Consider the following 26,230-nt stretch of genomic DNA (forward strand, 5'->3'; position numbering starts at 1 on the left):
AACTCAGAGACTTTTTTAAACTGGGGTGGTTTTTTATGTTACATAATTATGAAGAATACTTCCCTATAATTATTTTTAAGCTAGATTGTCTGCAGTTAGCATAGCAACAGATTCAGTTTGTGGAAGTTAGCACACACATCATTCACAACGTGAGGTGGCACAGCAGGAGCAGAGAACATGCCAGTTCTAATGCAATAGATCCAAACTGTGCTTTCTGCTCCATTTTAATTTTCTCCTTCACGAAAAATTGATTCTAAAAATAGTAAAGTCTATACAAAAAATACAAATAAAATATTTACCAGTTGTGTCAAGACAATAAATTATTTTCTAATATATTGAGTAATATATTTCCTAGGAGTTTCTAAACTGAATTATTATGCAATGGCTTTCTTGTAAGCAATATTGTAAGCACTTGATTTGTATGATTAATTTTCCTAACTAATAAATGGAACATCAATACGTACCTGCAATTTCTTCTATGGAGTTTGCTCTCATGTCCAAAAGAACTGTGCCATTCAGGATACAGCTTCTCAGCTCAAACAAGCTATGAAGTGACAGTGTGGCAACATATGGTTTACTCCACCTCTCTCCACCATCCTCTACATCTTCTTCAAACTTCAACCACCTGAGCAAACAACCAATTTTATAACTCCATTGTGCATAAGAAATGAAAAATAAATTACTTCCATGGATATTGAAAGATCACTGTTAAATGTGTCTTTGGATTTCACTTTATTCTCTCTTTGTAGGAAATAGGAAAAACTTCCCTTGCCTGCTTCTTCCATATAATGCTGTATTATATCATTTTTGAAGGTAAATTCTGACCACAGAGATGAAGAGAAGCATATTAAGTAATCATCATTGTACTTTACAAAACCTTTGAGCAATTCTTTGGCATACAATGATACTTCTATGACAGAACAAGTGATATGAAAAGGATAGAGAAGAAGAAAATCTATACATAGTAAGAACACAAGAGAGAACCTTCTCTGTTTAGTCTTCACTTTGGACTAAACACAATAAAGAAGAGACATTTTTCATTCAAAGTAAAATATACTGACACATTTACACTTTACAGAATCCAGCCATTATCCATAATCTTTTCTCAAAAGACAGTTATGAACTTCATCAGTTGAAGTTGTTTGTTATATAACTGCACTAAGCTACTCATAAAGGCAGTAAAACATGCAAAATTTAGGATATTTTCCATTTTAAAGTTCAGACAATTAAAATGAAAACACTCAAAGGCACACACGTGTACACACAAGCAATGTGTAAACACTTGTGAATAGTCTTTCAAACCCCAAAATATGGGCCCTACTCAAGCAAAACAGCCACGTGAATGACATGAAGTAGCACTTTCGAACACAGTAACAACATCATATGTCACTATTTTGAGTCTCATTTGCCTGTTCTCAGGTTCAGTGTAAACCCAAAGAAACTTCAGTGAAGTAAAAGGACACATGAAACTGGCATGACAGGATCAAGTCTTTTGTTACTAGCCAGCTGGATGAACTTTCTTGCATGACTTTTTAAATGTTTACTGATAAAAATTGCACTAAAAATTTTAAAAGAATAATAAGCAAGCAAAGCAAAAAAAAGAGAAAAGTCTATTGATACATGCAAAAGTGTTTTAAATTGAAGTTATTAAGTCTTTCAAGCATACACAGATGTTGCTGTGTGGAGCCATGCAGCCTGCCAGCTTGCCAAGGTTTGAACAGCTGCAGTCACAGCAAAAGCCTCTATCACTTGACTCAACAGTACTCAGCTATTTTGTATGGACCAGGGCACACAGAACTCAAGCAGAGCCTCACACCTCGGCAGCACCTTCACACTTAGTTCCAGACAGCAGGGAAGCGTAGAGCCTTGAGACCTCTAAAGCTGAGCAATTTCCAGTTTTACCAAGCCTCGCAGCCCAGTAACACAACAAACGCAGATCCCTCCTGTTCCTGGCCCCCCTGTAAAATATGCCTGTGCACCCATATTAGAATCATAGAATGGTTTGGGTTGGAAGGGACGTTAAAGCCCATCTAGTTCCAACCCCCCTGCCATGGGCAGGGACACCCTCCACTAGACCAGGTTGCCCAAAGTCCCATCCAAATCTATATTTTAGATACTTTCCTCCTTTCAGTTCCTGTGTACCAGGTTATTCCCCTCCTGAAGCCACCCTGTGAGCAGCCAACACTTCAGTGACCCATATCTGCTCCCTTCCTGACACTTTCAATTTCTTCTAATCATACCAGCTGCCTCCTAATCAGTCTCCCATTATTTACATAGACAGCCCAACTCCTTGGCTCCTCCAAAATCTCCTGTGTCTAGCCCTCTCCTCCTCTTTGTATTTCAACATTTTTCCCTCCATTTCCTTTGTGCTGGCCAGTTTCTGTATCTTATCTTTGTCCATGAGACCTCCTCTTCATCAGACTTCTGTTCTCCACTTCCTTCATTGCAACCTCTCTTCTCTTGCCAGTCTATCTCCTTTACCTTTTCATTCTTCCAGAGAAGCAGAAAGGACACAGCACACACAAAGAGCTGAACCATGAAACTGAATTTGCATATGCAAATGAGGATTTCCAAATAGATTTTCAAAACAATGTCCAAATGGACATCAAACACAAATTAACACACCCCACCCCCACCAAATTCAAAGCCAATGGTTGGAAAGGGATGAGCTACAACAACTCAGGAAGGTTACCAAGAAGCATGTGAGAAGGCAAAATAAGTTCTTTTTTTCATTTTGCAGTTGCACTTGAACTCCCTAAGAAGAGGCCGCTCCTAACTTGCTCATGGTGCTCATGTTTACAAGCTAAAAATATGCTAGACCTATTTGTGGCCATAACATCACAAACGTTAATTGTCCTGCTTAAACTATTGCCTCCTAAGGCTCTGCGAAGTATCTACATTTTTATCTTCTCATACCTCTGTTTTTGTGCATGTTTCTAATATCTTTAGGAGTTTTATAAGATTACAATCTTTGCACTTGGGTATTCCCAATTATTTCTGATGTACCATCATCTTGTTTAATGCTGATTCAAAAAAAAAATACTAAAATCATGCCACATAAATCTTAAAAACAATGATCCAGGCATAGATTCTTATAGAATCTCATGAGAAACCTCATACTGCCATTACCTTCTGTTCATGTAAATAGTCTTCAGCATTGCTTATCTGATTATACTGCTGCAGTCTGTCCTTGATATTACCTATTTTGAATATACTGACCAATTCTAAACAGATTTTATAATGAGGGATAAAAGACAAACATGTTCCAAGTTTCATTAAGACAGGTGACTGGACAGAGGCGGGCTCACAACCAGAGCTCGTAACTTACTAGGGACACATGGACAAGAAAAGTCTAAATCACAAAACCAGCTTAAATTAAGAGTTTATGATGCCAATCGGACATCAAAGCTTACACACAACATAAAAATCCATAGAAAACTATTGCTACTGCTCCAATAATCACACTTGCTATCATGATCATCTCCATCTGAGTTTCAATCAATTTGAATAGTATAAATCTGTAGGTTGCATCCAATTTCCTACTGTTACTAAAACTTACGTGTTTAAACACATTATCATGCATTGTTACTTAATGAGCCAACAGGCTAGTACATAAATGTAAATCATACCCAGCTGAGAGATTTTTACATTTGGAATAAACTTCTATTTTGATTTTAATAAGCATTATGTAAGTTTACTCATCTCATCAAGGGAAAATCATGTTTATCACCTTTTATCTTTTCAGAATTATTCTTGTTACATCAGATAATCCTTATTTAACATATCAAATGAAAAACAGTAGCAGAAAACATAAAACAAGCAAACCTCTAACCTTATGCATAGTCTGTCAATTCTAAATGTTCAAGTGGTTTTAAAAAATCATACTGCCATTTTAACAACCCTCTGAATTCATGTACAAGATTCAAGGATAGAAATGGCTTTGAAATTCAAATGCACGCATGGATCCCATGTTTGCCAATTTTCTACTCTTTTTAGTTTCTCAGAGAAAAAGATAAATTTTAATACATTTACTTTTGCAGTTTAACCCCTTAAATTGACATTTAGATGTACAATTTGAAGGAGGTAAGTTGAATGTGATCTACTTTATAGTCTGTTATATCTGCAGCAGAGCGCTGAAGTATGTGTTCACTTACAACCCGCTCCAGAGTCAATGTTATTAATGTAATCTTGCAATCTGTATAAATTTCCACATGAGCTTTTGCCTGCCTACGCTGATCAGAAAATGAACCAAAGTAAACAAGCATGTCAGAAACAAAGCAGAAGTGACAAACCTAAGTTTTTTGTGACCTAGTTTCTTTGGAACAAAGTTTTGATCCAGGGGAGAAGCATTTTCACTTCATAATCATAATTTTTCCCTAGTACATCCACTTTTTAGTCACTATAAATTTACTTTCTAAACTACGGACAGAGGTTTATTTTCATAACTGTGCTGTTTCATTAAAATTCAAGCCTAAATGCTTTCCCATTGATTTCAAAGTGTCTTTCTATTTTCCTCCTTACTACATATTCTTTTCTGTTCCAGAAACGTAGTGATAGTCTCCAAAATTTTCATTTGATATAAGCAGATAAATGAGTCCCAACAGTTTGTGTAAAACCTGCACTACTTTCCAGCCGTGATCACAACAGACTGTTAGGATAGATTTGAACATGAATTGCTTTCCTAATAGCTGCAATTTGCAACTATCCTACTGTTTACACAAAATAAGCCAGCTGTTATGGCTCAGTGTGTTTCTCCACAAACTTACTGGAAATATTTTTTTCAGGATAGAAATTATACATCATGCATTCTCTACACAATTGTACAGCTGGGTCACACACCAGACTGACTATTGATTTTAAAAGATACGTGTTTCTTCCAGCTTGAAATCAATTAATGTGGAAAAAAAATAATTTTATCAATCACTATATCAACATAAGTTATTCCATTCTGCTCACTAACTAATTCCATGGATGGGACAGCCTAAATCAGACCTTGGAATGGAATAGGCTGCAACAGCACTGCACTTTCTTGCTCCTAATCAATCTGCAGGAATGCTTTTGATCATAAGAAATGTTATGGAAACTGGAGGATGGCAAAACTTGGAGTCTCCTAACTGCTGAGAGAAAAAGAAAAGAGAAAAAAAAAAACCTCTGGAAAAGGACTTACTCCTCCAAACAAATGAAATAGGAACAGAGGAGATTTACCTAAAGAACACCAAGCTTCAGTCAAATCTTATCAATGGCTCCCTTTGATGTTACTATTTTGATCAACCAAGAACAAAATGTCTCAGTTTTACACAGTTTGCTCAAGGTATTTTTAAAAAAGTTTAAGGCTGAACTGTGTATGCAATTTCAATCAAATTGGAAACATGAAGATACAGATTTACTGCATCAAAGTCAACTCAACCCTTCAGCCCATGCAGAGTTTGATGAAATTAATATAGAATCACTTAGTGCCATCATTCTCATTAAACACAATTAATGACCGAGTCTTCCTCTGTATTGCTTGCATTTAAATTCATCAACCTGGAACTATGTCCAAAGCCAGATAATAAGATTTATAAATACTTCCAGTGGCATTTTCCATACAGATGGAAAACATACAACAAGGCTGGAACGGCAACAAATCCAGGGCATACCTTCTCATGCTTTTAATCAGATCAGTATTTCTGAAGTCCTGAATCAACAACCAGTACTGAAAATGATCCATTGTATTAGTTTGTAAGTATATGATCTTGCATTTTAAACACCACCCTATTTCTATTACTCAAAGTCACCTTGTTCTTTGTCTATGATATACTTATCTATTTCTAGTAGTAACAATACCTCCTAATTTCTTATCATCAGTAAGTTTCATTACTACAATCCTGGTTTTTGTCATTCAATAAAGCCATGTACTAAGACTAATTCTTCAGAAGTTGGTTGTCACTACCTTCCACACACAGTTTAATCTTTCAGCATGACTTGCTGTACTTCTTCAATTAGTTCCTTAACCACTTTTATATTTTTTACACTAAAACAGAGTTTAAGTAGTAAATTTCCACTGCTTTATCATATCAAATGGTTGTCTAAAAAAAAAAAAAAAATTGAAAAATTAGATCCACTGCTTTTTCTTTGTCAGAAAAACAAAAATCAATTATCTGATTAAATAGCATTATTAAGTTTGCCATGATACACCATAGTATTGCATTTTATCCAATTTTCCACTTAGCTCCAAGTCTATAATTATTCTTTCTTTCAAATATTGTTCTAAGCCTTGCATAGTTCTGAAATCTGACTATCAGGCCTCTGTTCATTCCAATGATTTTCATCCTTTCCTGAATAGTGTGGCTGTGTTTGCTATAGTACAACCTACCTGATAGATTCACAGAACGACAGGGCTTACCATACCCATGAAATACATGTTCTTTTAGCTTTCTAAGACAGAAATTATTGCACCCTTTTATTTGCCCAGATAAAGCACTTCGACTCTTGCCTTCATTTTGAATTTTATTGCCATCTCCTCCTTTTCTAGCACCAAGCCAACTCATGTCAAATGCATTCTGAAATTTTTGGATCCAAACTGAAAGAGATCATTTAACTTGACCAGTTCCTTCTGCATGGCAACTCCACTCTTTCTTTGTTTTCATCTTATTTCTAAAGCTAAAGACATTTTTACTATTAGCTATGATACCTCACATTTGTATTTTCTGAGGTCCAAAAATATAGTTTTCTTGGCTGTTTTTTCCTGTCCTTTTTCAACAATCTCATCAGATCTCTGTTAAACATTTTTGATTCTTTAGTTCCCAAATGACAACCGGAAAGGCTGTACATACAGACAGATCAATCTAAATAGAAATTTATTTCATCTATTTTTTCAAATTTGATCTTACGTATTTATGTTAATAAAAATTGTTATAATTTGCAGACACAATTCTTCGATGATTTACAAAGGGATTTTTTTTTTTAGTTGAACTAAAGAAGCTGCTATTTTCTCGCTTAAAAATAACATAAGCTACAGTGATTTTTATTTTTAATTACAATTTTCCTAGAAGAGGTCCTATATATTCCTAATCAGTATGAGAACACTGCAGATGATTAACTTGATTAGATTTTCTCTCTGTGAATATTAGTAAGATTATTTAGGAACACTACTACACTCATTTTGCAGCACAATCCCCATATGAGAATTTTCTACATGTAAAGATCTATATTTAGCATGCCTCCTACGGACACATAAAGGAAGGGAAGGTCACAGAAAATTCTGTGGCCCTCTGGGAAAGCAGAAATTTACAGTAAAATTAAAGGGAAAGCTAACTGTCATATTCATCCCAAACAGCCCACATACGTAGTTCCCACAAAATCCTTTCAGAAATTCCATAATTTTTATCCTATTGACACCAAAGATGTAGTCCATAGACTTCTGGGCACCACTGAGGAACACTGTCAACAAATACTGGGAGGGAGGGAAAGAAAGAATTAAAGGTTCCAAGAAGAAAAATGAAGCAAGACTTGCTGGGAAATGTAAAGTCCTAATGAAACACAGCAAGTCATCTCCCATTTAGGTGCTCAAGAAAACAAACGTGCAAAAAAAATAAAGTTCTGTTCCAATATTAATTTTTTCAGAAAAAATGCAATCCTAACAGTCTTTTCACACTAATTTTGTGGAAACAAAATAATCCAACATTGAATACTCAAAGTCTCAAAATCGACTGTTCATTGATAGATAGAATATGTAAAGTGTTATTGTCTCAAAAGTAATCTCATTCCTTGCTTTAATCTTTTTCTAAGGGTAATTTTATCACTTTCTTGTGGGACTCTAACAGAATACAAAATTTGAAAGTTTCTTAGAATGATGAGGTAAAATATAAATTAAAAATTACTGAGTATTCATTTATATTATATGTTTACTTTTGATTTTTTCCCTTGATATTCATTCTGACCTATATTTCACAAATCCAGACGAAAACATTTGGCTCTGGGAAACAACAAATGCTGTAGTAATACTAGCAGTCTACGGATTAAAATTATGGTTTTATTTAAGCTTTATATCCCAAATCTGTTCCTGAGCTTGCCACAGCTTTGAAATCATTCCTCAATACACCAGCAACCAATAGCTACAGATAATTTTTAAAAACTCATGAAAACACTCACCTTGCTGTCTCCCTCCACTCTGCGTCCTCTCCTTCACGCCAACAAATTTCATCAAGCTCAGTAAAGAGATCATGAGGAATGTGTTCCTCGTCGTCATCTTCTGTTCCAAGAATAAATTGCACCCTTTGTGAAGGGGTATCTGGGGAAAAACGAAACTATCAAGTCCAGAACACCAATTTTTTTGCCCTAAGCAAGGACTAAAAATTTCATGAGATTATCCAGACTCTTTCATCCATACCACTCACTGCCACACAGGAAACATGATTATAGTTATGCTGTAAGAACATGTATAGGCAAACACCTTCAGATTGAGATCTCTTTATTTACTGTAGTTGTCTAGTCTGTTAATTAAACAAACTCATCTAAAGATAGAATGTGATGTACAGAAGTAGTGACTATTGGAAGCTGGAACGGTATCTCACAGAATAAAGGCAGCACAGATAGCAGCATAGATAGAGCTGACAAAAGCCTTTTACTCCAGTGTTACAAAAACTACTTTGCCACATCGTAAGTCTAAATCTACACATCTAGCTCAGCTCACAAAGCCGGTGTACTAAATGTGCATTCTTTGTTTTACCTAGCAGAAGAAAGCAAGCAAAGAAAACCTCTCTAATGTCAATATACAACTGGGAACTTCAAAAATAATATATCACTATCCACACCTACCATCCCCTGTCCCTTTGTAAACTCTTTCTACATGGTTAGGCTGTTCCAGATGAACAAGTTGTTTATCTGTCCCAACTTCCCCGTTTATACTTCCTGTCTTGGTCTTCCCTTTACATTCCTATTACAATTTATTTTTCTTCATAACCTTTCAGTGCAGACCACTAAATATATTTTGGAGACATACTATTCTTTTTTTCATCTCACTCAGAAAATTTCCAGAACTCACAGAGCACCTTAACGTATGTGTATATTCAGTGTTCATAGCTCAGTGCTGCAAGTCATAGAATGGTTTGAATGACAGAATAGTTGGGGTTGGAAGGGACCTCAAAGATCATCTAGTTCCAACCTCCCTGCCATGGACAGGGACAAGTCTTAAATAAATAAATAAATCCTATTTGCTTATTTAAAGGTAAAACTCAAATGAACAAACTCTGGATGAAAGCCAGTGTCTCCAGAAATACATGGTTATTTTTTTCTGCTACTGTATTTTAGATTTCTGAGAGGAACCAAAAGTCCCCTGTGAGAGCTGATAGGGGCCAGGCTGCCAGTCAACCAAAAAATTGATTATCCAGCAGAACAGCTCAGTGATTCCTGTAACATTGTCTAAATAAAGTTCTGTTCTACAACCATATTTGCAAGACAAGCTACAGTTTTTTCCATCTAACAGTGAAGAGTATCACTGCATAGGATCCTCAAGCTCTCAATTTTTAAAAATTGAGGTGAAAGCACTCATTGAATGCTAGATAAAAAGCAAATACTGATCAAAAATAATTAAATGGGCCACTGATACAGGAGATTAAATCCAGCAGTAAAGACACCTTTTTTTAGCAGTAAACTTGCTATAGCAATGAAACAAACAGTACATGGCAGTTTTCACCTGAGGTTTATTTGCTTAAACATAATGTAAAGATATAGCATGGCCAAGCCTACTTACTCCTTTGCAAAGCAAGGAAATAAAACCCAGGAAGAAGAACAGGAGAGGAGGGAGAGAGAGATGGGCTTGGTGCTACTAAGCTCTAGAGAATGGAACTGCAAGGGGACAGAAATTAGTTTTGGCAATTCATTAAAGCACATCAACAATCTCCTCCATTTTACCCTTTCTTTTATTACTCTTCTCTCTCACTGTTTAGTCCTCTTTTTTCTCTAAGACCATTTCAACCTCTATTCTAGACTCTCCCTATTTTTTTAAAATTCTTTACGTTCCTCTTATCCACATGTTGGTCATTCTAGAAAAAGATAAATACAAACATCAAGATTTAATCTGAGACTAGAAAGTACATTCTGGTCAAGAAGCATGCAACTTGTTAAGACTATTTTCCAGAAGGACAAAATTCAGCGAGATATGAACTTGCAAAGGACAAACATATATGACTGGTGACAGAACACAGAAAACAAGCTACTTTGGTAGAGAGCTGGAGTGCAGTGAGAATCTGAGAATAAGCATTGCCAAGAACATCCTGTACGCTTGATAAAATCAGCACTAGAACTGATTTACAGCAACAGCTACTGTTAAGTAATAAATGAGTGGTGTTGCACAGAAGAGCTGCAGTTTTATAACAGTTATGATACTCATGCAAATGCATGCTTTCAGCATGGGAAGGAAAGCAGAGGATCAGAAATCCCTTGAAGTCAGGTGAGTAGTACAAGAAAATACCTTACTACTGTGATTTGCTCTTACTGGTTGTAACACACAGCTACTTGACTGACAACAGTGAAGAATCTATATAAATGACAAAATATGCATTAAATTCTCTTCTTCCTTGTTAACACACCAATAAAACTGGTTGCTAGATTCTGGCTATCTTTTTTTGCTGCTGTAATTTGTATTGGTGTCTGAAACCTGCAAGCCACAGCTTGATTTTCAGACATCAAGATGGAAACTGAAGGTAAAAAAAGAAAAAAAAGTTATTATGTGCTTTATAGTACAATAATTTTATTTCAAAGACAAAAGCCTAAGAGAATTAAACAATAGGAACACAATAAATTAAAAATCAAACCTGTTTGTTCTACTTATAAAACTGAGTTAACAGCATTACTCATATGAGCAATGCCAGATGGATTTGGCTCTTATTCACAGGAGTAATAAATACGAGATATGTCATTAATGTGTTATATGGAAAATGAGTAATAAGTGATTCAAAAACAGTATGAAAGAACACTTGAATTGCTGACTGTCAAACTGTGATAACTTAATCTTCAGTGTAGAAGAATATTTGCAAACTAGGACACTCGAATTTTTTTGAAGTGTAGGAAAACAGAAATTGGCTTGAATATTATCTGTCTATCCCTACTTCAAGTAGTACAGCCAGCATTAAAAAAAAAATCCTTCATGTTGTTATTGCTATTTCTACAAAGTAATGAAAGTAATCTAGATTAAGCTAAAAAAAATTAAATTAATGGAACTAATTTTTTCACATTAGTGTTTCTATCACTGCAGTAGTTTTATATCAGAGCACAGAGGTATTAGAAATAACATGAATTTAAAGTTCCACAATAAGCAGCTGATGATTCTCCCAAGTAAATGGCTCATTACCAGTTCAGGAAATCCTCCAGGACCAGCTGGGACCAAGCAGAAAATCTGGTACATGACAGGAGCAGGAGTACCATCAACAACCACCTGTTCTCAGCTAATGAGCCATCTCAGGGAAAGTTGAAGCAGCTTTCTGTTTGCTGTGGCTTCACCAGCCCATGGGAGCCTCCTGCCAGACTCTGTGTTAGACCTGGGCTTCTCTGGGCTTGTGCTCACATCATCCATGCAGCACTCACGGACATCCAAACTACCTCTGATACCTCAAATTCATTGCATGCATGGAAAACTTGAGTACTCCAGGTTTTAAAATCTGTATAACTCCACTGCACTGTTAAAAGGGTAAAAATTAAGACCCGGTGGATACACTATTGTCAAAAGCACAAATTCATACTGGGATTCAGTGCTGCAGAAAGGACCTGACCCTGCAGCAACCTGACATACTGCTCACTGCTATGACTCTTAGTAAAAAGTCATTAACATCCCCAAAACAAAAGCAAGGTATGGGCACAGACATGCCAAAACAGCAGAACTGAAGGCCAGAACTGCTAATAACCTAACTCCCAGAGGACAACACAAAAAGCTGCTCCCTGGAACAGTGCTGAGTGCAGGCAGGGGGAAACAGTGGCCTACATCACCATCCTACCTTGCAAAGCACATGTAGGAGAGAACCGTAACTGGCATTTCCCCCATGTAAAAAATCCCCAAGTGCAACCACAATTCTGGGTCAGGACTGCTCCTTCTTTCCTAAGGGAACAAGGTGAAATCAAGACTTGGGCTAGGGTAAGGAAGCAGGATCATTCTCAGTCCCTCCAGATAAATCCAGCCCAGCAAACAATTTGCTCCACTGCACCCTTCAGACTGACACACACCTCCTCCTCAGTGCGTGCCAGGATTTCTCCTGAGACAAACCACCCTGCCATCAGGCAGAACTGCAAACAATCCGCCCAAACCGTACCACAAGGAGAAACACAGCCTTGAGTACATATAAAACGTATCCCAAATTTTGTCCTCTGCTCTTGATAAATTTTAGAAAGGGTGCAAAAATGTATTTCTGGTAACACTCTGTTAGCTCAATTGTCAGAAGAGGTTTCTGTACTTCTAAGCCTGTGGAGAACCTGCATATAAGGGAAGTATTAGTAGGCTAATAGTTCTTACTGGGGTCAGTAGATGCAGGGGTAAAAAATTACTTTTTCTACATTAGAAAACATGCTAAATATTAAAATTTACATTACAGAAGTTCACTTAAGACAATAAACATTATAGACAAGGTTTAATCCATGCCTCATGCTCTTGTACATTTACATTGAAGTAATATTAAATGTATAAACTCTTTTTTCTTTTTTTTTGATTGCACGCTGCACAGGACGGGCTGCAGACAGGGAGTGAACTGGTATAACACAGTTGCATCCGTAACAACTCCTTTCAAAGGGGAAATGGTGTGAAAAATTCAAAGGATCACAGAAAAGAAAGGATCATTTCACATACAAACATTCACCATCCTCCTGCTTGCACTCACCAAGGAAGTGGTGAATGGGGCTCTCATCCCACCTCCTTCCTGTGCAGATTGGACTTTGCCCTTCAGCTCAGCAATCAGTAAAGGTAGGGATCATAAACTACTTTTTTTAATTAGAAAACACAGTAAAAATTAAAACAAAATTTACATTACTAAAGTACACATAGAAGAGTAAACAGCCATACAGCACACTTCTGAAAATCTCTTCACAGACCTTAGAAACCACGTGTTAGGTTGGCAGAAAGTACTCCCTTGCTTGCTCCTCTGGCACTTTATCCCTATACATATAATCTTGTTTTCAAGGAAGCACTCTCTACGTTTTCTTCACATGAACTGTTTCCACCACCTCAAGGCTATGACAAATAATCTTATCTTTTGGATCAGACAATATGGGCAACTCCCAAGCTTCAATTCTCTTCTTTTTGCTAAACTCTTAAAACTGCAGTTATGATACATTATTTTAATCCAGATTTGTTGCAATCTGTTCCACAGCTGCCCAGAGATTCAAATTTCACAATTTATCCTTCAGCAGACAAAGACTATAGTTAAGGGTAGAAGAATTCTCTTAACAGCCGTACTCTTTACAAATAATTAAATTTACCCCATTAATAGCCCTTCGAGGTATGAGGTTAGCTACCCAATTTTGTTAGCTGAGTCCTTTCGTTATACTTTCTTCAAGCCCCTCTAGTAACCAAGAGAAGACCCCCCTTTGCAATTCACTTTTTTGGTTGCATTACTTTCAGAGAGTCTTTCCTGAACCATGCATACAGTCCTCTGTTAAACTCACCTCAAGGGCTGCTCAGCTTCTCCTTGCCACATCCAGTATCATGAATTACAAATTTAAACCTCTTTAAAACTAGAGATTATTAAAGCCAGATTTCTTAAAAGAACAAACCAAACCTTGCACAAGCCCCAACAGTGTGTAGTCCCAGAAGATACCACAGGAGGCTGAAATCAAACCCCAACTCCTCACAGCTGTGTTCACTTCATCCTCACAAGACGTGTCCTTAACAAAACCCTGCTGAGAACTACCGTCTTCCTATTCCACCCCATTTTAAAACAGAAACATAAATATCTTTAACTCCTAAGTGTGAGTACAAGAGAGCTGTTTCACTGGTTACAGGCAAAAAACAGACATCAAAAAACACTGAAAATTGCCACTAAAATCCACATGCATACCAAGCAAGTGCAACCCTACCAGCCAAAGGGCCGGCCTGTGACCCCACACCACACCTGGGCTGGCACACATCACTCTACCAGCAAACAGCACCAAGGAGCTGCTCTAGGCTAGAAATAGCTTTTTTGTCAAACTAGTTTTAATTTGCATCAGTTCCCTAATTTAACTCACAGAGCAGCCACAATACTTACCCCACAAGGAAAGCTGTGGAGGAGGGGAGCTTAACGCAGGCGTGAAACTGGGGCCTTAATTACAACAGCAGCATTTCAGCTGGGAATGGTAAACCTCTTCAATAAAGAAAATTGCATTACTGCATTTTGAACTAGAGTGGATAATTTCACTGGATTTCTCCTTTTCTTCCAAAAAATTGTGAGGAAAGATGGTGGAAATCTAGATCTTGAAATTACTTAGCTTACGATTTTTACTACCCAAAAAAGCCTCTCCATGAGCAAGCTATGTAATCTGCAAATTATGCAATTCAAAGGCACATCATTATGGCAAAATGGAAACATCTTTTACAACCTCATCTCATTAAGAGGCAACAGACAGCAAGAATCAGGTGTGGGGAGGACACAGGCCTACAGGAAAGATGGAGAGGGACTCTTTATCAAGGAGTGTAGTGATAAGACAAGTGGTAGTGGCTTTGAAGTAAAAGAGGGTAGATTTAGATTAGATATTAGGAAGAAATTCTTCATGATGAGGGTGGTGAGACATTGGAACAGGTTGCCCAGAGAAGCTGTGGATTTCCCCTCCCTGGAACTGTTCAAGGCCAGGTTGGATGGGGCTTTGGGCAACCTGGTCTAGTGGAGGGTGTGCCTGCCCATGGCCCATGGCAGGGGGGTTGGAACTAGATGACCTTTGAGGTCTCTTCCAATCCAAACCATTCTATGATTCTAAGACAAAAATAAAACTTAAGTAAGTGATCTGTGCCCCCAAATGACAGGACTCTACTCCTTTTTATTCCATCAACTACATATTCTACGTACTATTTGTCTACAAGCTCTGAATCTACACACTGAGAACACTCTGGTTATTTTTGAAAAGTGACAGAGGGGATAAAAAAAGCTTATGAGCTGCCATCAGAATATTCTAAAAAACCTATTCTCTGAAGAAACATGCCTTCAGAAAGTACCTGGTACAGCTTTCCCAGCCAAGATTCAAAGGGATTACCAGAAAGCTTCCAGCCATGGGCGTTACATTGAATACAGGTGTTTTCTAGCCTTGTTGACAGAAAGAAAACTGTTCAAGAAATTGTTTTTCACTGGATAGGAATCAGGTCACACCCGTCCGCTCTGAGCCTGCACAGCCCTACAGCACATGCATGCACCACACAGCTCCCTGAAGCAGTGATAGAACAAGATCTGCACCTAATGGTACAGATGAAGTTATAAATCATACAGTTATAAATTATGACAAAAAATAACGCTTCATCCCATGCTTGGTTAACTAAGCAGTCTGGAGCACTTCATGTCTGAATATTTCAGGCCTTTACTTGTTCCAGCATCTCTATTATTCAGTTGTTGCATCTTTGGCTTTTATTATACCTCCTTTCATACTTCACTGCTTCAAAACACTGCTAATTTATTCTCTTGTATCATAAATATCCTAACGTATTTTTCTGACTTACTTCAAAGCACTGTTTTCTATCAGCTGGTCTCACAGTGCTTATTTTCTCTATCTTTCTTCTTGCACCTGCTGGTTGAAATGTTTTTCTTTCCCCTCCTCCCCACCAGTTCCCATGAATACAGCCTCCTACTATTCAGCAGAAACGCATTAAAAGCAGTATATGGTGAGAGGGAGCTAAGCATTTCTCCGTGTTCAATTAAATCAGAATGAGTCATAACTTAAGGGACTATTTTGGATCTGCTCTCACAATCCCTCGTATTAAGTTATGCACCAGGAGTAGGAAGTGGATTCATCTTCCTTGCAACTTCCTTCAGTTTCCAGGTACTGTTACAACGTTGTGATCATGGGGAATGATAGCTAAGAAGCATTACTGAGGTTTAGTGGATTCAGATTTAGTGCAGGAAGTATCTATTGCTCCCTCTGTGTAAATAAAGCATACAAAAACTGTGCTTCTCTCTAAAGGCAATGCTTCTCCCCAGGCAGCACAACCACCTGTCTGAAACTCCTCTAAGGAAAATCCATAGTAAAAGCGAGGATGTGGATATAGATGACAATGAATCCCTGTATAATTTTGTCTGCCTGCTCTGACTGTGCTTAACCCCTCCACCACTGTATAATTTTCAGACTTGCCTTCATAAGGCAAATTCCTTTCACTGTTGTCTATGGGATGCCACGTTTCTGCCTGGATGGACAGATGTCAAAGCTCAGTCTGGTTCTCTGGCCAAACTTCCGGGAGTCTGACAGCCAAGGGGAAAAATTATCAAATTTTGCTACTTAGATATTATTTCAGGCTGGAAAACTGGATATTTCCAGATTTTCCTGAATGTTTGGTAGTTCTGCCTTCGGCTCCTTTTGAATCGTTATCACCCAGGCATTTGGAAGAGTATCTTCAGCATTCTGGATCCAGAAAAGATTTGCATGTTTCTGGCCTATATCTTGTCTGTCCTGGGCTTTATAAAAAGTAGTAATTTACGTGACATGACCTACACACCCTTTAACTGGTAGTTGTAATACCTTTATAAGTGAAAATGTGACTTACAAAAGTGCAGTCCTATAGTTCTTTCAAACAAGTACGCCTGTAGACAAGTGCTGTGAACACCAACTTACAAATGCACTTCAAAACTCTCTTTTTCATATTACTGCTATTACTCTTTTGGAGCTCTCTTGAACAGAGGCTGATTTTCACTTAACACAGAATTGTGTTGAACAGTGCATTTTATTGTATGCACAGCTGTCAAAGACTATTAAGGACAGATTCAGCCAGTTAATTTTTTTTTTTTTTTTTTTTTTTTTTTTTACTTTTGACATTAAGAAGGACACAAGCCTAGGTCTCCAGAAGTTGAAAGAACAGAGCTAAGTTTTCAGCCAAAATGTGTCACATACTGGCACTTAAATAAAACCAGATGACTCAACAGAAGACATTGCTTCATAGTTTAAGATATCTCACTTCTTGGCTAATGTAATTTTCAATTGTTTCTTTTTAATCTGACATTATATGTATATATGCATATTTTTTTTGAAAACTATTTTAATAATTTATGAACTTTGTTTTTTCCAAGAAACCGGTTTCAATATAGTATTGGGTCTTCATACATTTGAAATACATTCCAGACAGAACCACCACAGCCAATTTTTTCTTCACTGTTCAGTCTTCAAAACATAACTCATATCTACTAAGTTTGAAAAAGTCTTGATTTTGTTTCATTCTCAGTATAATTCTTTGTGAAAGATTTGAGTATTTCAAGCTCTTCACAATATACTTAACCATCAGCACTTACAATCTACTTGCTCCAAAGCTTTCTACATATATAATACAAACTTTGGATTAAAAAAATTACTATTCTGCAACCTGAAATCATATTGGAACATTTCCCTAATTATTTAAAAATGTTCTTCTGTTGCACACTGAAAAATTGTTTTCTATGCGTGTTTCCATTACATTTTCAACACTTACTTTAGCCTTGGACGTTTCAGCACATGCACTTTTTATTTTTGAACAGCAACGAATATTCTCATGTGTTTCAAGACAAAGCTTGACTAATTCATTCATGACTACCTTTTTCTATTCTCTGTAATGTTTTTTAATTTAAAATTTTGAGATTTTTAGTTTTGTATGAGGTTTATTGAAGCCTATTTTTTCCCGTATACTCTCAAGTCCTCAGTTAGCAGACTCATCTTACGTGGCACATTACAGTGCCACGTAAGAAAAAAGGCAAACGCAATCTGGATCTCAGTTCATATCTGATAAAACACTGCAACTTCAGTAACATCAACATTATTACAAAACTAATTGTAAAGAACCAGAACTCCTCAATGTTACATTTTAGGGACAAATACTCCAGAGCCTTCACTGAGGGCAGCTGGTGCCATGAAGTGCTTCCCTCAGTGGTGGTGGCAGTTCTTTGTTCCTTTATGAGAACAGTCTCCTACAGTGGTAGAAGTTATTGAGATTTCTCACGTATTGACTGCCACTGCCTGCTGCCCTTCATCAGAGGAACAAATCTTGGCTCTCCAGCAGAGAGTGGAGAGGCTCTGGTGGGTTCTCCAAAACCACGCTGCTAGTCATGTCCAAGCCGTAACAGGACAGAGCATGCATAATCATACTGATGTTTATTATTAAAAGATCTACGCAAAAATAAAATTTATCTTACCAAAAGGAGGAGACTCTCTCCCATCTTCTAATCCTGAATCTCGCTCTCTGTCTCTCTTTCTGTGTTTATGTCCACGGTGTCTATGGCGTCGGTGACTTTTTCTTCCACCCAGTGGCACGTGAACTCCAATGAACAATGTTCGATGGCCTATAGGTAAAAAAAAAAGTTACCTTGTAAAAAGAGGCTGTGGCAACATAAAAACAATATTAACAACCATAATAGCATTAATGGTATATAATTATTATAACTGTGTAATTGTATATTGTTGATTATTCTAATGTTAACAGTCATAACCTTATTGATTACTATAATGACGATGTAGTGTCACAGATATACAACCCCTTGATACAAAACAAAATCCCAGTATTTAAGTCCTTATGATGCAGTGCCAAATTTGTATTTTTTTCCTTCAAATCTGCATCTCTGTGTGTGAATTTTCATTAAAGCCACACAGGTGTTCTGTAAAATGGCTTCCAAAACAGTAACGTGAAGAGACACATGGATCTCCCTGCATTGAACATTTGGTAAAGTTGCTGTTTGCTTTGTGTGTACAGGAACTTTATAAAACTCATTGCTATTTATGAGCCAAACCTTGACAGAGTTCTTGTGGGAAATTCACTGAAGGCAAAAGAAAAAAAGAAGGGGAAAAAAAAGACCAAAAAAGAACCAACCCTACTCTATGGAAGCTAGTCTGCTAAATACCTATACAACTTTCTGTGCTGACATCATAAACACATTGCTGGTAGCTTAGGATGCTTTCATTTCTTCTATTTTATTTTTTAAAATACATAAGAAGATACACATTGCTATGCCTGCCACCATCTTTGAGCCTTTGAGCCTGAGGAATTTTATGTTGCTGATCAAGCCCAAAAGATTTAGCACTCTCAGCTCTGTGGGCTAACAGGATCAGAGCACAGTAAAGCATTTAGAAGGGGGAGAGCACAGAGGAAATGTGCAGAAAGTACCACAACACAGAACAAATGGGAAAGGAATCATGACTCACTACATTTACTCAGCAGAAAGACACGGTCCAGATTACTCATCTCAAATAACATTTATTTTCTCCTTGAAATGAGCAGAACACAGCTAGTGGATAATTGCTGCTTTGCTGTAATCATTCAGCAGTGTCAATCATCTGAAAAAGGTCAAGAACATTAAACTAAGGTAGCACGTGATCTCTAATCCCATGGAAACTCCAGCGGGGGCAGAAAACACAGCAAGGCAGCATTTGTCACAATACATCAAAGAAATCCAAGGCTGACTGGAATTCTCTGCAGAGGCAGAGCTAAAAAACCTGGAGAAAAGGCTCTGGACACTGCACTAGTTACTTCTTCAACTTTGATTCATGTAGAGGAGACCAGAAAGCAGAGGCATCAATTTTTGGAAGACTATTCTTGTAGTCTCAGGAGATTTTTCTGAAGCAAAGGCCACAAGTTGAAAAAATTGTTGGGTTTTTTTTTTAGATACCTCCTTCTTCTTGTTTATTACATTTGACCCAATAAATGATTTTTAAAAAAGTGTTGCCTTTGGTGTTTTTCAAATGTATTGCAGTAAGTGGTGCATGAAACAGGGAAAAATTAATTCCATAAAAAGAATTCATTAAAAAGATATTGAAGGACAGCAGTAACGTAGTAGCCAACACTTCCTTATCCCCTTCCCTGGGTAGAAAAAAACCAAAACAACATTTTGAAAGGAATGGAGTTACCCTTCCTAAGACTTTAACCATTTCCAGAAGTGCAAATAGATTGCATTGTTAATTTAGTAATTTAATATATTGCCGCTGCTTTGTGACAGAAGTGGGCATGCTCATCCTAGTTTTGTGCCTCTTCAGTGCTCAGGTTGTACCTGCATCAGGTTCACACTTTAATTAATTTCCAGGGCTGAATCCAGGACTTGAGACCAGACTGTTCTTTATTCAATAAACTGTGAAACAGCCCCTAAAAATGCCACAACATTCATGTGTGTTTGAATACAACAATTTTCCTTATACAGACAGAATCAGTTCACACTGAAAACAGAAACCTGGAAATTGAAATGGGTAAGCAGGAAAAAGCAAAATGGATTTTATTCCTTTTATGTGAACCTACTGAGACCGACAGAGTTCTACCAAGGCATAATTTCAATAAACATAGAAAGGAATCTAGGTCCTTGTAACAAGGTTCAGGCAAATGGGGGCAGGGGAGGAAATAAATAAATAAATAAGAAAATGTCAGGGGAATAGTTTTCTATAGAAAAATGATAGAGCAAAAAGCAAAAGTAAAAATTCTGAAGAAAGAGTTAAGAAGATCTGATTTATTAAAAGAGAACAACAGTGGAGCAAAAAAAAGATCAGCTGGGAACAAAAGAAAAATTAATGAATTATAAATTGCTGGCAAAATGAGTGAATAATAGAAGCAGAGGGGAAAAAAAAGAGGAAAGATAAAAGAAATCCAATGAGTAAAATTACCTTACTTCAAATACCTTTTGATGGTAAAGATTAGAAACTAGTGCCCAGAATGTAAGGCACTTTTCCTGTACAAGTTGACTGAGTCATTACTAACAATGAGTTTCCCATGAGCTCAGTAAATTTCCCAAGCCCAGAATCTCAACCAAGAGGCTGCCGTGCAGTCTGCAGCACAGAGCTGGGCAGAAACACCATGCTTCCTCTGACAGGTAATTTCTTGCTGCCTTACTCTGGAGAGGAGCATCCACACCTGTTCAATGAAGTTCTTCAACAGACTGGTGTGTCTTTTTTCCACCTTCCCCAAAGACTTACATTATTTGAACATGAGAATAATTTGAAGATGAGAATAAATGTGAATTCTGCTTAATTGTCCTGGCTTCAGCAGAGATAAAATAGCTGGGGTAAAACCACGACATTGATAGAAAACTTCTAACAGAAATACCAAATGAACCTTTAGGCCACAATTATAAAACAAGCATTTTTCCAAAACTTTCAAGAGGATCTACAGAGGATTTGGTTTTACTCCCACTGCTACAAGCAAGCCCCAAGAATCAGCTAGAGTCTGTCATTTTAATGTTGTGCACAAAGCAGTTATTGAAAGATTTCTGATGCAGCAGCGTAAGATGAATACGTGTTGCAGGTAGCTCCTGAACATCACTGACATCAATGGTAAAATTCCAAGTGACAACAACGCAAGCACATTTCGTCCCCAAAAATGCAAAAAATTAGACATTTCTATATATTCAGCACCTGTAGTTACTATAAGATCTCAGTTAAACTGATTAATTTTTCCAAAGAAAGAACATCTATAATTTCAATTTGGCTGAAATCAATTACAGGATATCCAATAGCATTCAGATTTGTTCCTTATAGTTCATAACTGATTGTATAATGGCATTTCTTTCATTTATCTTTAAGAGCTTTTTTGTGTTTTATTATTTACTTCATCAGGACACCATCTAAAAATGCCTGAACATTGCTTAAGCACTGTAAAATAATTCTGCTTTGCTGTAAGTTTGCACAGCATCTTACTCAATTCGATCATAATTTCTCATTCTTTTGGCAAGGCTACAAAGGCACGAACGTACGGGAAATAGTAACAAACTAAGTTACATCAGGGTACATACTGTCAACATCAGGTACAACCTAACAACCATTCTCATGCAGAATTTACATGCAGTTTTATGAGGTGAGCATAACAAACAATGGATTTATAACTCTTTAAAACCAAGTCTTTGAAAATACCATGCTGGGCATCACTTTTGGACAGTTTTATCACCTGCACTGCACACTGTAGGTTGTAGAGTCCCACCACCTGAGAAAGGGTTGAAGTTGTTAGTCAAAAATCTACAAATGGATTAATGTTTTACATTTTGTTCCATGTTTACAAAACAGGGGGTTTCAATTGTATTTTTCCAATGGTTATGTTTTCTTGCAAAAAAAAAAAAAACAAACCCATTAACAGCGGAAGTGGTCAATTTCTTTTTATTATTGCTATACTTAGTTTGGGTTGCTTCCCCCTTCTTTCCAAGGAACTGTCCTGTAATGGGAAAAATCATACTTAAAACATTTCTTTATTCTGTACCTCTCAGCCAAGGACTATGGTGGATACGTTGTAAGATATTTTGTGAGTGCATGCACAGATAGCCACACATAATCAGGTCCATGGAAACATATACAGATAAAATGCACTCAGGTACACACAGGCAGCTTTGTGGTTCTGGACGCACTTAAGAGCTTGGCATATTGTCCTTTCTCAGAAAAAAATGTACATCTAATAGATCAAAAAGGATTTCTTCTGCTAATTCTTACTTCAAAATAAATGAAAGAATTTCTATGCTGAGAAGGCTTTATGTTATGTTTAATTTATGTTATTATTTTTAAAATCAGAATTAATTTAGATACCAGTAAGCCATAGGATTTATCTGGTCTTCCTGAGCTTTTTCAACTAACCTTACATTAACATCAGTAGAGTTTTATCATGGAAAGACTATGAATTTGTTCATGTAAAAACACACTCTGAACTGAAATTTTGATTTATTCCGGATGTGCTGCTAGGAAAGCTAAACAGAAGCACATGCATGAATATTTTCAGTATTAGAATTTAAGAGCAAATCATTTTAAAAACCAAACCACTGAGAAAATAGATTAATATACAAAGATTATTTACAATCTGAAAGCTTATTAAGGAAATGCAATACACTGATCTGCTCTGCAATGTCACCTTTATACATTGCTAGAAATCCACTGTTAAATTGTATAAATATTGGTTTTTTTAAAAAGACTAATCTTAATCAAATTGCACATAGCTGGGGAACAAAGCCCAGAATATAAAGTTAGTTCAATTCTATGCATGTATGGCATAAGAGGCTTCAGCTCCTTGTGGTTTACCTTTGAAGCATTTAAGTAAAAATATTTTAGGGATTAAAGAAATACTGACACTTGTTATAAAGTGTTCTTTTTAATTTTTCAGGATTACATTAATAAATCTAAATTATATTATAAAAGATTTAAAAGGATCCTGTTAATTGCATTTAATTTTCAGACAGATGAAAGTACACATAAGAATATGTAAAAAACAGGATTTCCCCTAAACTTTTGAAGAAATAGTGTATTGTGCTGTAAATATCTCCAGTTTGTGGAGGTATGTATTCATTGCCCTAGAAAAGACAGATATGAAATATACATTATTAATATGAATACATCTTGCAGAGACGTTTCTCAGAATAAAATCTAAGTAGAAGGGTTGTTTGAGGTTACTGTATTCCAAAGAAGAAATTCTTCTTTACACCTAAATTTTAAGAACCCTATAGCAAATTAGCCATCTAAAAAGACAACCTCAGAAAAGCAAGTATTTGCTGCATAGCCCTTGACAATGACAGATGTAACATCTAAAAATGGTTTTCAGAACCTGGCATTCTGGGTCTTTAAAACAGAAGCTCGTCCTAGCTACCTATCTTATTCATTAAATAGATGGAAAGCAAAAGAAATGTAGTAGGATTTCTAAAGCTTTGAAAACATGTATCTCATTATAATTTATGGTGCTTGATGATTTAACTTAGGAACTTCTGGAAATCCCATTATAATTTTCTGAATGGATGTGACATTGCAAGGAAAAATGGAGATGGAGAGAAAGGAATTGTAAATGTTTACCTTAATTTAGAGAAATTAATATAATTTAAATGGAATGCTAAAAGTACAGACATTTTTCCCCCATGCCTCCCATTCTCCTTCCAAACACAATTATAACCCAGAAACCACACACCCATTTGGTAGGAAGAACACACATATGAAGCACGTTCACCCGCCCACTTCCCCATCAGCAGAGGCTCCACAGGCCTCCATGCTACACCAGGCATGTGAGACTCAAGTGGGTACTTTAAGAGGTCCTTAGTGAACCAGCCAAGTTGGTGCCTATTGCATAAAAAGTGACTGTTCTGGATCTGAACACCTGTGAGCAGCAGGTGCTCGTGGTACATCTGCCTGTGCTGCCTTCCACCCAAAATGATCCAAATCTGCCTTAGGCACCTGCTGAGTCCAAAGCTTTCAGGTGCCTGCTCATGAGCATGATGGAGAGGGGCAGATAAGGGAACAGATGGGTCTTGAAACATCTCCAGAAAGAGCAAAGGCAGGCTTCTGTGACCTACTAAGGAAACGCACTGCAAAGTCAAGATGCCTTGAGAAAGAATATTCTGCCAGTGGTTCAAGCCAAGTCTCAAATGACTGCTGACCTCAGCAGGACTGGAGGGGTTTCTCCCTCCTCTGGAAAACGCTCAGTGCCTTGAAGCCTCTTTTATGTATTGCCAGCTAGAGCTGAACCAAATGCTATTTTCCATCCTCTCAAAAAAATGAGGATTTTCAATCCTCACTCAAAAATGAGTGAGATAGAGACAGAAAACCAGCAGTCCATGTAGAGTTAAAAAAAATTGCCTTTTTCCTTACAGGAGAAAAAGTGATTATGGTGAATTGTGTAGGAGTAGAGAGTACATGACTCATGATTCATTATTGCAGTGCAGCAGGGAGGCAGAGCTAAGCAGAAAGGACAAAAGTAATGTTTCCAAAAACTAACAGTTTACACTGCTGTTTGTGGCTATGGTATGCTCAAGGGACATTTTTCACCTTTTTGCCATGCTATAATTTGGAGGAACTGACGAGAAAGTCTTCACAATTTTTTTAGATCATATACGTAACTTATGTTCTAGGTTAAAGTAAAACAGAAGTTATATAGAAAAAAAATTAAAACAATATCCCTGGTCCAAGAAAGCATTAAACACATATTGAATATGGAGGATAAGAGCATCTCACTGAAGTCATTAAAGTTAAGGACCTTTTAAAGAGCAACGATCAATCACTGCCCTCCCAACAAATCTTTCCTTTTAACAAAACATTTTTCCAGGTTGTGGCTGGTCTTTTTACCTGCACTGATGATCATTCCCTATTTCCCTACGTTGTTCCAGAGGATTCCAGAAGTGTTGTGTGCACAGTCCTATTACAAGATGAGGTCTCGGAGCTTGCCAGGCAATAGGAAAAAAAAGTCAGCAGACACAAAACCTAAAAGGACCCTCTCAGACACACACACACTTTCCACTGACGGAAAGTGAAGCTGTGGTTATCAGAGGGAAGAATTTGACCTATATTTCTAAATTAGCAACAAGCCAAAAAAAAAAAAAAAAAAAAAAGGCAAACTCAGTACTAGCACAACTGTATGTTACAAATTGAACTCTTCTGTCTTCTGATGCTGCAATTTTGCAGCTTTCACTAATAATGGCAAGCTGGTTTATGCCAATTCCATGTGTCAGAATTTCACAAGGTGAAATATTTGGAAACATAATCCCCACAAATACTGAAAAAGTTTCTTATTAGTGAAGCTCAGAGCAAAGGCAAACTTCAAAACCCAAAACTTACGATCAACAAAAGACTGTGACAGTCAGCAAACAGTATGTGATAACTTGTTTGCTCTCATTATTTCATTATTCTTCATGTGAACTGTCAAAGAGATTTTGTGAAAATGTCTTGCAGAGTTATTCATAAATCTTCAAGGTTAATCACCTTCCCACAAGACAGGAACACCTGGGAAGGGACAAGAGACCCATACAAAGGGACCAAACCAGGCAACTGCCAAGTCAAGAGCACAAGCACAGCTCAGGAGAAAAGTGAGATCTCAAGGAATATTGAGACACAGGAGAAAGGAGACAAAACTAGATGAGAGGCACTGCAGAAAGATGTGCCTTAGGAATGACAAATAGAACAAGCTAGAGCATGTAATGCCTGGAGGGTAACAAAAATGAAAGAATTCTGTGCTTGTAAAGCCAAAATGGTTCCTTTTAAGGGACTTTTTTGTGGACACCTACAGCTATACAGCCACATCTGACATTACAGGCATAGAGTAACCCGAATCTCTCTCCAACTCTTTACTTCCACAGCTTATATCCTACCCCTCTAAATCTAATGAACATTGCCACAAGAAGCCTGAGGTAGGTTAGAGTGGACA

The 26,230-nt window shown here is 37.1% G+C and overlaps 1 protein-coding gene across 6 annotated transcripts in view; it reads right to left on the minus strand.

The window, feature by feature from the left end:
* Positions 1–26,230, minus strand: part of SLC4A10 (solute carrier family 4 member 10) — a 192,495-nt gene that overhangs the window by 68,593 nt on the left and 97,672 nt on the right. For all 6 annotated transcript variants that reach the window (XM_075756822.1, XM_075756817.1, XM_075756819.1 and 3 more), the window contains 3 exons: positions 18,297–18,443; positions 8,134–8,272; positions 465–625 (listed from right to left, as the gene is read on the minus strand). In XM_075756822.1, the coding sequence (XP_075612937.1) occupies positions 465–625; positions 8,134–8,272; positions 18,297–18,443 (447 nt within the window). The remainder of the gene's footprint in view (positions 1–464; positions 626–8,133; positions 8,273–18,296; positions 18,444–26,230) is intronic.

Source organism: Balearica regulorum, chromosome 6, assembly GCF_011004875.1.
Source record: "Balearica regulorum gibbericeps isolate bBalReg1 chromosome 6, bBalReg1.pri, whole genome shotgun sequence".
Taxonomy (NCBI): domain Eukaryota; kingdom Metazoa; phylum Chordata; class Aves; order Gruiformes; family Gruidae; genus Balearica; species Balearica regulorum.